At 38.8% G+C, this 12,400-nt stretch overlaps 1 protein-coding gene across 26 annotated transcripts in view; it reads right to left on the bottom strand.

The window, feature by feature from the left end:
• The window catches only part of PARD3 (par-3 family cell polarity regulator), a 725,699-nt gene that overhangs the window by 172,317 nt on the left and 540,982 nt on the right, over positions 1–12,400 (bottom strand). For 22 of the 26 annotated variants that reach the window (XM_033209510.1, XM_033209519.1, XM_033209522.1 and 19 more), the window contains one exon: positions 3,176–3,286. The exons of the other annotated variants lie outside the window; for them this stretch is intronic. In XM_033209510.1, coding sequence (XP_033065401.1) covers positions 3,176–3,286 — 111 coding nt within the window. The remainder of the gene's footprint in view (positions 1–3,175; positions 3,287–12,400) is intronic. 26 annotated transcript variants of the gene reach the window in all.

Genomic DNA, 12,400 nt, shown 5'->3' with positions numbered 1-12,400 from the left:
AAACAGAACACATTCTCTCTGCTGCTGAACACTGGGCAATCCTGTACCACACAGTATATATACTACCATTTAAAAATACATGGAGGTATCACTAGAGTAAAAATAACAGAAAGCCAACATGTTATTTGTGATGCTTGGTCAACAGAGAAATCTACCACTGGGCTTTGTATGGGAGGCTAAGTAGACCTGAAGTTACGTAGATCACTTAATTGGAGCATGTTCTGTTTTGAGTTTGGTGCCTAAACCTTTCACGTGGTGGAAATGAATCAGTTGAGGTGCTGTCCCTAGGCATGCCTGAAACACAAGTCAGAGGGACGAAGCACTGAATTCACATTTTTGCTTAGTTTTCCAGTCTATCTCCAATGCAGCCAACAGCATCTCTGAAAAGATAGGGTACCTAGGTTCAGTGCTACAGAATGAGAAGTCAGAAACAGCATGTCAGAAAACCCGTTACCTTCCCCCTTGGCATCATGCCCAGACTCCCCACTTCTCAAGAAGACTGTACTCATGGAGGCTCTAGTCTGAGGCAGGGCAGGGCTAGCAGAGCGGAGCACAGATCCATACAGTGATCTTCCTAGTCCATTTCTCCCACATGGATGGCAAACTCACAGTGTTGGTAGCGAGTGACGGAAAGGAAAGGTCAGCAAGAATGAAGTCAAACTTAATCTTGGACCCTGCTCAGAACAATCTAGTTTATTGTCACCATCTAAATAGATCTTAACATTAAAAAAAAATTTTAAATTATATTCGTAGCCCTTTTAGTTTTTCAGTATTTATATCTTGAGCAATATTCAGGATTCACAGATGTACACAGGCAAAAAAAGTTTTGGTCTGTGGACAACAATAACTCATGGGGGAATGTTGAGTTTTCTAATTTTATATGGAACCAGCCAAAATAATTTTTGGAATTCAAATAGGTACAGTAGCAAATAATATCCCAGGAGATATTTCACTACTAGTCAGCAGTGAGGGAAAGGTTGTAAGGAGAATATAAGTTGTGGTTTATTTATTTTTATTGATTCCTCCAGTCAAAATTTTTTCAATGAAGCTGCAGTTTCCATTTTCAAAAAGAACACTGCCAATACTACAGGCAGAACAGAAAGGAGGACATATGGAAGAAGGCTTGCCCTATTAAAACACAAGCGCCAAACCTACTCCACTTCGTAGTTCAGTCTGTTTCTTGCATTCACTTGCTCTATTACAAAATCCATGAGTTTAAATAAAACATACTTGCAAAAAGTTGTTATTGAAATACAAAGTCAAAGTATAATAATTTTCTTAAATTATGAGCCTAATTGATTTTTTTAATGGACCATTCACTTGTTCCTTGACCCTGAAAGATTTTTATTTTAGGCCTCCTGTACATTGTAAATTCATTATGATCAACCTAGTTCCCAGAAGTATTGCATCATTAGAGGTACAGAGATGGAAATTAAAAGCAAAACTGAGAAGTGAACTGTGCCTTAGGCAAATTAATAACACAAGTGAAACCATTATGTAAAAATCATTGTTTGGCTGGAAATATTTGACTAAGCATCATACAAGTATTTTGGAAAACGTTGATAGAATTCTACATGGAAACATAGCAGTCACCTTAAACTGCAAAGAATATTTAGAAGATGAAAAATAGTACAGGATTAATGAAGCTATCTATCCCCTGTGGCAGGTATCAAGATATAGGGGGAGGTCTAATGTTTCTGTCACTGAGATTACTCTCTAAATTACATATCTGCCTGTGGATGAATCTGAGTTCATACATTTACCTGGTATAGTCTCCTCCTTTAGGGGAGAAGAAACTCTTCTAGGATGGAAGTTTATAATTCTGAGTCACTAAATGCTATGGCATGCACAAAGGAACACTATGCACCCAAACCCCAAAACAGTGAGTTCACTAATAAGTTTGGGAATCCCAAAATTGATGAAAAAATAGAAAGAGTCCTATAAAGCAAGGTGAAATGAGTTTTTAAGAATAAAAATTGAGGAAGAACCGGCACACTTGCTTCATAAATTTAAAATCTGTATTTTTCCCTCATACATTATTTTCTACCCTGAAAAGCTACGGAGACTCAGAGTAACCATTCTACTCAAACAAACCCTTAGAGGTATTAGAACGATGAATAAAAAAATACACAAACACTAATCTCTTTTAAATAAAAGTGTTGTAGGATACCATTTTCAGTTCTTTCATTCATTAAGTATTAGAGTAAAAGCATCCTAGCTTTAGAATTATGGTAGGAATACTGGACTTAATCTTAAAAACGCTGGGCTACAGTCCTAGCTATGGACAGTACTTAGCTTTATAACCTTCATGAAGGTACCAGAAACTCACTGAAATCCCAGATTACTCAAAGTAAAACAGGCATAGTACCTCTCACTCTGGGTGCTTAGAAAATGAAATGTGATGACAGAGAGAAGCTCACTATGAGCCTGTAAACTCTAATAACAAAAGTGTGAGATGGCTTTCTCACCCCCTGGAATTATAATGAGAAAAATTCTAATCACTTAGAAAAATGGTTTTCGAGTGCCTGCTTAGAGTAACTCTTTTCATTCGTTTCACTGGTCTTTAAGTTCTCAACATGGAAATGATTCAACAATAGGTAACAATCTATCTGGAAGACATGGAAAACTTAAGTGGAAAATGTCACAAAATGTGAAGATGGTGAAATAGAAGAAGAATCAAGAAGTAAGTGTCAGGTTTGAAAGAAAAACAACATAATGAATAACAGCCTCCTGAATTCTTATTATACTTATAAAGTGTGATACAAAAATTCGAAGAGTTTTATTTCCAGAAGAGTATTTCTTTAAAATTATTATAGTATAGTAAATATCCACATATAAGTGAGGCAGGATTTTAAGTACTTTTTGTGTTATTTTAACTAAATCATAAATTCAGTATTAATGTTTATGTATTCATCTAATATGCTGTTCTATTTCCTATGCAAAAGATCTTAACTAAAGCAATTAAAATCCACTTTGATGTCACAAATACATATAAGTTTTTGTTTTTTTTTAAATCTCTACAGTATATTCACTCACAACCATCAATATTTGGGTTGATACAGGAAATATAAAGAGTAATTAAATGCAAAATCTTTACATTAAAAAAGAAGAAAGTAGAAGGAAAAAAAAAAAGAACCTCTTTCTAAGGAGGTTTAATCAAGTAACTGAAGTCTACCTCTCCTGTTCCTGCTTCATTCGCATCCTCTCCTCTTCTGACGTAAAGGATTCCTGTATTTTTATTTTACCCGTTTTCTCAATCTTGTCATCTTTTCGATGTTTGCCAAACCTGTTAATAACAAAAAATTCTAACTTGTCAATATATACAAAATGAGCTTTCTTTTGTTTGTGGTAATGACATGTACCCAATGAAATGAATGTTAGCTTCTTCAAAACAGGGACCAGGTGTCTTCTGTAGTCAGTAGTTTGGGTCAGGACTAGTATTTTGAATCAGATTATTTTATTCGTTTTTAATTAGAGCTTCCCAGAGAAAACTCTCAAGGAAAATGATCTCAATAGCAGTTTTTCTTTTAGCAAAACAAAAACAAACAACAACAAGAGTTGTGGTTTATCCTTATTAAATGATTAATATATCTGTAGGACTAAGTGCTGAATACTTCAGATGCTAGAGGAAGAAAGATCCACAGTGGAGTGGGTTTTTCTTAGGACTAAAAAATGATAATCCACAATCATCTAGTTAATAATCTCTCCATAAACAACTATTCTTTATTTTCACAGCCAGGCTTATTGGAAACATTCATCATGGTTTAAAAACTGACAAAGAAGGCCATGTTTGCAAGGTTTAAAGTACAATGGATAATTTACACTGCACTTTAATTAAATTGAAAGGTTTAAGGTATTCTCATCAAATACTCTCCTAAATGTGATAAAAAGCTATCACTGAATGTGGCATCTATGACTTAGAAATCCACATCTGATCAAAAACAAACACATGGAACAAACCTATGATTCAAAAACAGTTCACACAAACTTCTGCAGATGGGTGCCGAGCTCTTTAAAAAAACACTAACATTATTCTCTTCTGGCATCCAAAATATCTCAGTTTGATACTCAAACTTGGTATCAATTCCCTTCCCTGCTCTGTTATTTTTCTCTGTAAAAGACCATATTGCCTGGAATGCATGCACTCTATATCCGTAAGCAATCTTCATCTGTAATGCACTGGTCACCAGATGTTTCAAAAAAGAAATATTTTATAGACAGTCACACGACTAAGCATTCAGAAATCATGAAAGTATACTGAGTATTTCTTTCTGAAGAGTAACAGGAATCTGGCTTACTGTGACAATTTCATATCAAAAAAGAGAGTCAGGCCCAGTGGTTCACGCCTGTAATCCTAGCACTTTGGGAGGTTGAGGCGTTGGGAGGCTGAGGCAGAAGGTCTCCTAGAGCTCAGGAGTTCAAGACCAGCCTGGGCAACATAGCGAGACCTCGTCTCTACTAAATATCAAAACAATCAGCCAGCCAGTTGTGGTGGTGTGCACCTGTAACCCCAGCTACTCCAGAGGCTGAGGCAGAAGGATCGCCTGAGCCTGGGAGTTCGAAGCTGTGTGAACCATGATGGCGCCACTGGGTTCCAGCCTGGGAAAGAGGGAAACCCTGTTTCTAAAAAGAAAGAAAGAAAGAAACAGAGAAGAGGAAAGGGTCCCAAAGTTGACATAAAAGAGAAAAAATTATTTCTATTAATGGCTTGGTTGATAGCACAGTTTTTTTATTAACACAAATCTGATTTCAAATACTTGTCTACATATGAATTAAAGTGTATATTGGCACACCTCATATGTTGATTAAAGTAACACTGTTTGAAAGGGGTCTATAAATATGGAAAGGAAAGTATTCTTAAAATGTTAAAACAGAAGAAAGGTAAAACACCACCACTACTACTTAAAAAATTACATACATTATTATACAGCAATCAAAACTGGCTGTAAATTAACTTTACAAGGCAAATCTATCCTTAAAATTAAACTTTTGATCACTGCAATTGCAAAAAAGAAAAAGAGAAAATTCTCCAGAACTGAAATCCAGAATCTGACCATGTTTCACAAGGTATAAAATACATGCTATGCATTTAAAACTAATAAATATAAAACATTAAAAATAAAAGACTTTGCACTATTTTTGTCAATATATCAATTATGCATAATGATGGGCTTTACAGAATGAATGAATAAATCAAAGAAAATATATTAAAAACTGATACATCTCAGGAGAAGTCAACATTTAAAACATCACACTCATTCATCAGACAAAAACGTACTGAGCATCTACCATGCAGTCAGGGCTTATTTGAGACACCCAGGCTATAAACAGGAAACAGAGCACATTGGGTCATTTCAACTGCCATAGAGCTTCGATTGTTTATACTCAGGTAACGAATTTGCATATAACACATCAGAGTGCACAGTGCTAAGAGGGAAAGCAAAGCAAGTAAGGAGACCAGGAGTGATGGGGAGGGGGATGGCCTCTCTCCTAAGTCGACATGTGAGCAGAGATCTGAGCTAGAGGGAGCCAGCCACATTGGCGTGAGTCAGCAAGGCAGAAGAGCAGGCAAGTGCCAAGGCCCTCAGACACAGGCAGGCTGAGTGTCTCTGAGGAATGGCAAGGGCAATGATAGGGCTAGAATGGGAGAGAAAAAGAGAAGGCAGCAGGAAATGAAAAAGAGCAGCAGCAGGGGCCAGACCATGTGGGTTCTTGCCCATCACACAGGATTTTGGATTTTACTGGGATGACATGAAAAGCCACTGAAGGATATGGAACAGAGGAGCAGCACTGGTGACATTTTAATGACCCCTGATGCAGTGTGAAGAACTGCAGGTGAAAAGCTGAAACCAGGGAGAACGGTCAGGAGGCTATGGATCTCTCACTCACAGGAGAGTGAGAGAAGTGCTTAGTTTCTGGACATATTTTGATAGCAGCACCAATAAAATTTGCTGATGGGGGCGTCATGGACGTTAGGGAAAGATAGTCACTGAGGATTCCAGGGTTTTAGCCAAGCAACTGGAAGAAAGGAGTTACTGTCCAGCAAGATACACAGGGCCAGGGAAGGAAAAGGTTTGGAGGACTTGGGAGTGAAGATGTCATAACAACAAAAATTCAAGGGACAGCATAGGGCTGGATGGATTAATGTGAGTGTCAGCAGACAGCATTTAAAGCCAGGGCATTCACTTCGTCCTGGAAGTTCTGCAACACTGAGGCATCTCAAAGTATAAAAATGTACAAATCCCCTGTAGTCCCAGCTACTCGGGAGGCTGAGGCAGGAGAATGGCATAAACCTGGGAGGTGGAGCTTGCAGTGAGCTGAGATCCGGCCACTGCACTCCAGCCCGGGCGACAGAGTGAGACATCGCCTCAAAAAAAAAAAAAAAAAAAAGGACAAATCCTAACTTCCAGAAAAGTGTAAGTTCAAATTTTAATACATCATTTTACTTATAATGAGGTATTCATAAAGGTAAATCATTTTAACCATTCAGTGTTTCTGTTCATAAGTCTTTCAAATGATACAATGTTGCCATGCTGACTTTCTGATTTTTAAGACACTGTGCTGGTTCACCTTCCTACATACCAAATGATAGAAATACAACTCTGCACCATAATTGAGAAACACCGGCCGGGCGCGGTGGCTCAAGCCTGTAATCCCAGCACTTTGGGAGGCCGAGACGGGCGGATCACGAGGTCAGGAGATCGAGACCATCCTGGCTAACACAGTGAAACCCCGTCTCTACTAAAAATACAAAAAAACTAGCCGGGCGAGGTGGCGGGCGCCTGTAGTCCCAGCTACTCGGGAGGCTGAGGCAGGAGAATGGCGTAAACCCGGGAGGCGGAGCTTGCAGTGAGCTGAGATCCGGCCACTGCACTCCAGTCCGGGCGACAGAGCAAGACTCCGCCTCAAAAAAAAAAAAAAAAAAAAGAGAAACACCATGCAGTGACACAGAGAACAACTATTCTCCATCTGTACCAAAAGGTACAGTTTAGTCTTTAAGAAATAGTGTACATATGCTCCTTAAGTTAGTAATCGTGAGCAAAGATTTAGATTGGTTGACTTCGCATGTTTTAAAACAGATTAGATACTTTCAGCCAAAACCTAATGTTGGGTTAACTAGCTACGTTAAAATCATTGTAGAAAATGGTATTGTTCCTACCTTGTAAAGAAGGTTTCAGTTTGCCCACGTAGTCTTATACATATATGAACTCAGTCAATCAACCTTCACCATTTTTTTTTTTAGACAGAGTCTCATTCTGTCATCCGGGCTAGAGTGCAGTGGTACGATCTCGGCTCACTGCAAGCTCTGCCTCCCGGGTTCACGCCATTCTCCTGCCTCAGCCTCTCGAGTAGCTGGGACTACAAGCTCCCATCACCACGCCCGGCTTTTTTTTTTTTTTTCTGTATTTTTAGTAGAGACGGGGTTTCACTGTGTTAACCAGGATGGTCTCTATTTCCTGACCTCGTGATCTGCCAGCCTCGGCCTCCCAAAGTGCTGGGATTACACACATGAGCCACTGCGCCCGGCCCAACCTTCACCTTTTTCTCCTAAGTACATATGACATTTTTTAAAGAGTAGAATCCTGATTCATACTTAAGGATTCCATATTTTCCCAGTGTTTGGTATCAAAATATTAGTTAGGTTCCTAGACCACCCCCTAATCACTGGAATAACTATTTTATTATTTGTAAATGTATTACCAAACTGTTATAAAGCACTTTCCTTTTTTAAGAGTATAGACTTGGCCGGGTGCAGCGGCTCATGCCTCTAATCCCAGCACTTTGGGAGGTCGAGGTGGACAGATCACTTAAGGTCAGGAGTTCAAGACCAGCCTGGGCAACATGATGAAACCCCGTCTCTACTAACAATACAAAAAGTAGCTGTGTGTGATGGTGCATGCCTGTAGTCTCAGCTACTCAAGGGACTGAGGTGTAAGAACTGCTTGAGCCTGGGAGGTGGAGGCTGCAGTGATCCATGATTATGCCACTGTACTCCAGGCTGGGTGACAGAGTAAGACCTTGTCTCAAAAAAAAATACAGATTCAAGATTAACGTATGAAAATTAAAGAAGCCATAGGTAAAATGTTAAGAGGTCAGTATTGGACATTTCTTTTAGTAATTGCTATAGTTTATAAATTATGTGATTTCTTTAAGGTATACTATAAAATCACAGCATATTACTTTATAATTGGGGCAAAAATGGATCACTCACAGCTGTAATTTTTTGACAAATGAAATGAACTGTAAATAAAAAATACACCAACTATTCTAAAATGTAAAAAAAGAAAAAAAAAGCATCTACCCATATTCACCCTAATAGCCAATATTATTGTACTTCTTAATTTATAGTTGCTTAATTCCTGAAAAGGGGAGGCAGTCATTGAAAATTTTCACCTATACGTATACTCGCAAAGACAGTTTCACAGCTGAAATTGGCAATTAAACTATGAAGACAATCACTTAATAGCAAAATGCTCAAAAATCTGGAAGGTATCAATTATTTGTATGTTATCATCTTTTAAAAGCCATGGATGAATGTCAGTTGAGTCACTTTCCAAGAAACAGCATAGTTGAAGAAATACTGTGGTAATGGTATCTCCAGGACCAAACCCATTCTCAGCATAGAATCAGAGTTCTGCAGTCTGCTCTGACTCACACAAATGTTCAAAGAGAAAACTCTACTACCCAGCAGGTGTCAGGCTGAAAGGGAAAGTGGCCACCTACACTGCTACCTCAGGAAGAATCTGCTAGTCATGCCTTTAGTCATATCAACATAGATGAATGATTGTCTTTTTTGGAGACAGTGTCTCACTCTGTCACTCAGGCTGGAGTGCAGTGGTGCAATCCAATTTCGGCTCACTGCAACCTCCTGGGCTCATGCCTTCTTCCCACCTCAGCCTCCTACTCGAGTAGCTGGGACTCCAGGTGCATGGTACCTACCATGCTCAGCTTATTTTTGTATTTTTGTTGATAGAGATGGGGTTTCCCATATTGTCCAGGCAGGTCTCTTTTTTTTTTTTTTTTTTGAGAACATAGACTTGCTCTGTTGCCCAGGCTAGACTGCAGTGGCAAGATCTCAGTTCACGGCAACCTCTGCCTCCCAGGTTCAAGTGATTCTCCTGCCTCAGCCTCCCAAGAAGCTAGGACTACAGTCGTGTGCCACCACACCTGGCTAATTTTTGCATTTTTAGTAGAGGTGGGGTTTCGTCATGTTGGCCAGACTGGTCTCAAACTCCTGGCCTCAAGTGGATCCACCCACACCAGACTCCCAGAGTGCTGGGACTACAGGAGTGAGCCACTGCATCTGGCCAGATCTTAATAATTAATAATAATAATAATAATAAAAGCAGAGGGATAAAAAAATACCTTTAAAAAGTTGAGAGAAATGAAAAATTGCTTAGTTGCTTAGAGGCAGTGCTGCATTAGGAGTGAAGGTACACTTTTAAAAATGCTACACTGCAACAGAAACTCCTTCACAGAAAGATGCAGCGAGTGAACCCTGTCTTATACAGATCAGAATTGATTGTAACCCATCTGCAATGCATGGCTTTCTTCATAAAGGACACAGCAATGTCTTCGTTCAGCTGAAGTAATCTCAAACTAATCTGCTAAATGGGTTTTACAATGACGCATTACAAATGAGATCACTGCAATCTGCCAGATCAGCCATGTGTACCATTACAGTCAACAATGATGGCCAAAACCTGAACTTGATGATGAATGGGGAAAGCAAAAAGCAAACAAAATGACAACAAAGGATGGCAACAAATTCTATTGTTTTTATACTGAAATAAATGTCATTGAAAAGTAACTACTGCTAAGAGTTTCCTTGCTATTAAAACCATCGTTTGGGTTTTCAGCAAAGTCACATAATTCTCTCTGCAGTATAAATACTACTGAAATATTTTACTATTTAAATAGTAATATTTCTGCTGCTACCAAAATTAGAGGTCTTTGGAAAAAAATTACATGGAGTAACAATGCATAGCATCCTGCGATAAATAAAAATACAATTAATTTTGTAATGAACGTATTTTTCCTAATACCATACTTTGAAACATGATACAATGTTCTAAAAAAAGTCTTAAAAATCTGCTGCCATATTTAAAAATAGATGAACAGAATATCCAGAACCAATTATCTTGTAAGGTTTAGGAATAGTCTTTAAAATAAGTTTTTCTTCAAAACACCCCACTGAAATGTCACCTAGAAATCTGGTATTTCTCACTGCTAATTACCCAGTTCTTCATGTCTAAGAAGTCTTTGCTACACCGCATGTCTATTTGCCCAAAGAAATTTGTAGGTTATGTGATACTGCTTGGTTGGGGAAGATAATTTAAAATGAATCAAATACGAATTCAGTCTCAGCTACCAGAAGTCACATATCCTCTGCAAATGCCCAACTCCTGTCCTGGAGTGGTCAATATAGTCACTAGTTCAATATTCTGCCTTGTGTCTGCCCCTCATTTCTACATATTTGCACTATCACATGATCCATTCTGTCCTTTTCTTCAGGAATTCATTTTCTCTTTCTGGAACCTTCCTGTTGTTTTTGAAGACCGTCTGTTTGTACAGCCATTGCATAACCTGTCTTCGACCATGGCCAGCTGTGGTAATGCTGTCATTTGTCCTAAAGATCCTTGAGAGATACCAGCCGCCCAATGAGCTGGCCTCAAGATCCTGTACAGCAAAAGCACACTCCCTGTCCTGTGTCATTCCTGTGTCTCAATCCAGTTCTCTGCATAGCAGAGAGCACATTATTCACTCAAATCAAAACAAACCCATGAACTTTCTATCATTCCTCTATTCCTCTGAGTCATACGTCACCTAAATGGTTTTTGATCCAGGTTTCTCTGGAAAACCTTTTAATTGATTCTTGTACTTTATCCACATTCTTGGTGCAGAACTAACTTCCCTCAACTGATTACCTTAGTCTCTAACACAATAAAAAACTTATTTTTGCTTAAAGTCCCAATAGGTAATTACTCTAGATTTTATCCAAAGGAAAAAAAAATCTAGCCATATATCTTTGCAGATTGTCCTACTGCACTCTTGTCCATATGCACTGAGATGTATGTCCACATGTTTCTGAAAATTAAAGAAGATTAAAAAGCCCACACACTGCAAGCTAGGACAAGGGTTCAGTTCAGCTTGTAGCTAGTTTAAAAGGTCTTAATTGGTCTTAACTTGGATACGCCTAAGAGAAAATGAAATTCCAAGACCTATGAAGTTCACTTTGTGTAATTCCTAAGTGAGACATAATTTTGCACTTGTTGAATGTTCTTTTGATTATTTAATTACACTTAGCTAGAATTAATTGAATTCTTATTATGTGCTTTTATCTCATTGATTCCTACAACCAGCATGCAAGACAGATGTTATCATCCTCATGCTTAGGGGAAACCTCAGTAAGCACAGGGGCTTGAAGGATTTGTTAGGTCATATAGTGAGTGAGTAGCAAAGCCAGAATTCATACTCAAGACACTTTTTACCACACCCAGACACCTCGTAAGCATTAGGAAGCAAAGACGGTGACTCTGTGCTCTCACACTGAAAGCAGCTGGTTAATAAATCTATGTTTAAATAAATGAGATAGGACTGGGTGCAGTCGTTCACATCTGTAATCCCAACACTTTGCGAGGCCAAGACAGGAGGATCACTTGAAGCCAGGGATTCGAGACCAGCTTGGGCAACAGAGCTAAGCTACTCTCTCCACAATCAATCAATGAGTAAATCTTGCATTGCCAGTGGAAATTGGGTCCAAAGGACATTGTTCCTGAATAGAACTTATCTCGAAGGCCAGGGATTTGAAGGCAAGGTCAGGAACTGCTCGTAACCATTGCAAAGGATCAGAAAAACTGCCCACATAACCATTCATAGGATGCTGCCAACCTTTCTAAATGCAGTGACACTCCAAATGTCAAAATCATCTGTGCTGGCATATGCAAATACTGTCAGGCAACAGCAGAAGCACGTCAAACTGCCCAAACCCATTCAGAGGGTAAAATAACAAGGAATTCACTGCATGCAGTTATCATTTGTAATTACGTGCTCATGGATTCTGGCCACATTTTTTGTACCTCAGCCTCCATTTTACAAATGGGAAAAAGAAAAAGAAAATAAGTCAGTTCTAATGTGTCCTTCCTGTATAGGATCTTACATATTTTAGTGTCATTTTAAGAAATCGCTACCATGAAAGACTACTGATTTGCTCAGCAGTAGATTGTGGCAATGCTGGATGAATCAGGGAAGAGGAGGTTGATTATGAAAAGCAGAAAGCTCCTATTTAGGCAAAAAAGCATCTTGGTAATCAACAATGATGAGAGAGGAGCCTTAGAAAGGGTACATGACAACTTGATAGCACTTTTGTAAGATGGGATGCAGTTTTAAGTTTGTGGAG

Source organism: Trachypithecus francoisi, unplaced genomic scaffold, assembly GCF_009764315.1.
Source record: "Trachypithecus francoisi isolate TF-2019V2 unplaced genomic scaffold, Tfra_2.0 Lachesis_group9, whole genome shotgun sequence".
NCBI lineage: Eukaryota > Metazoa > Chordata > Mammalia > Primates > Cercopithecidae > Trachypithecus > Trachypithecus francoisi.
This window is presented reverse-complemented; position numbering and strand designations above follow the sequence as displayed.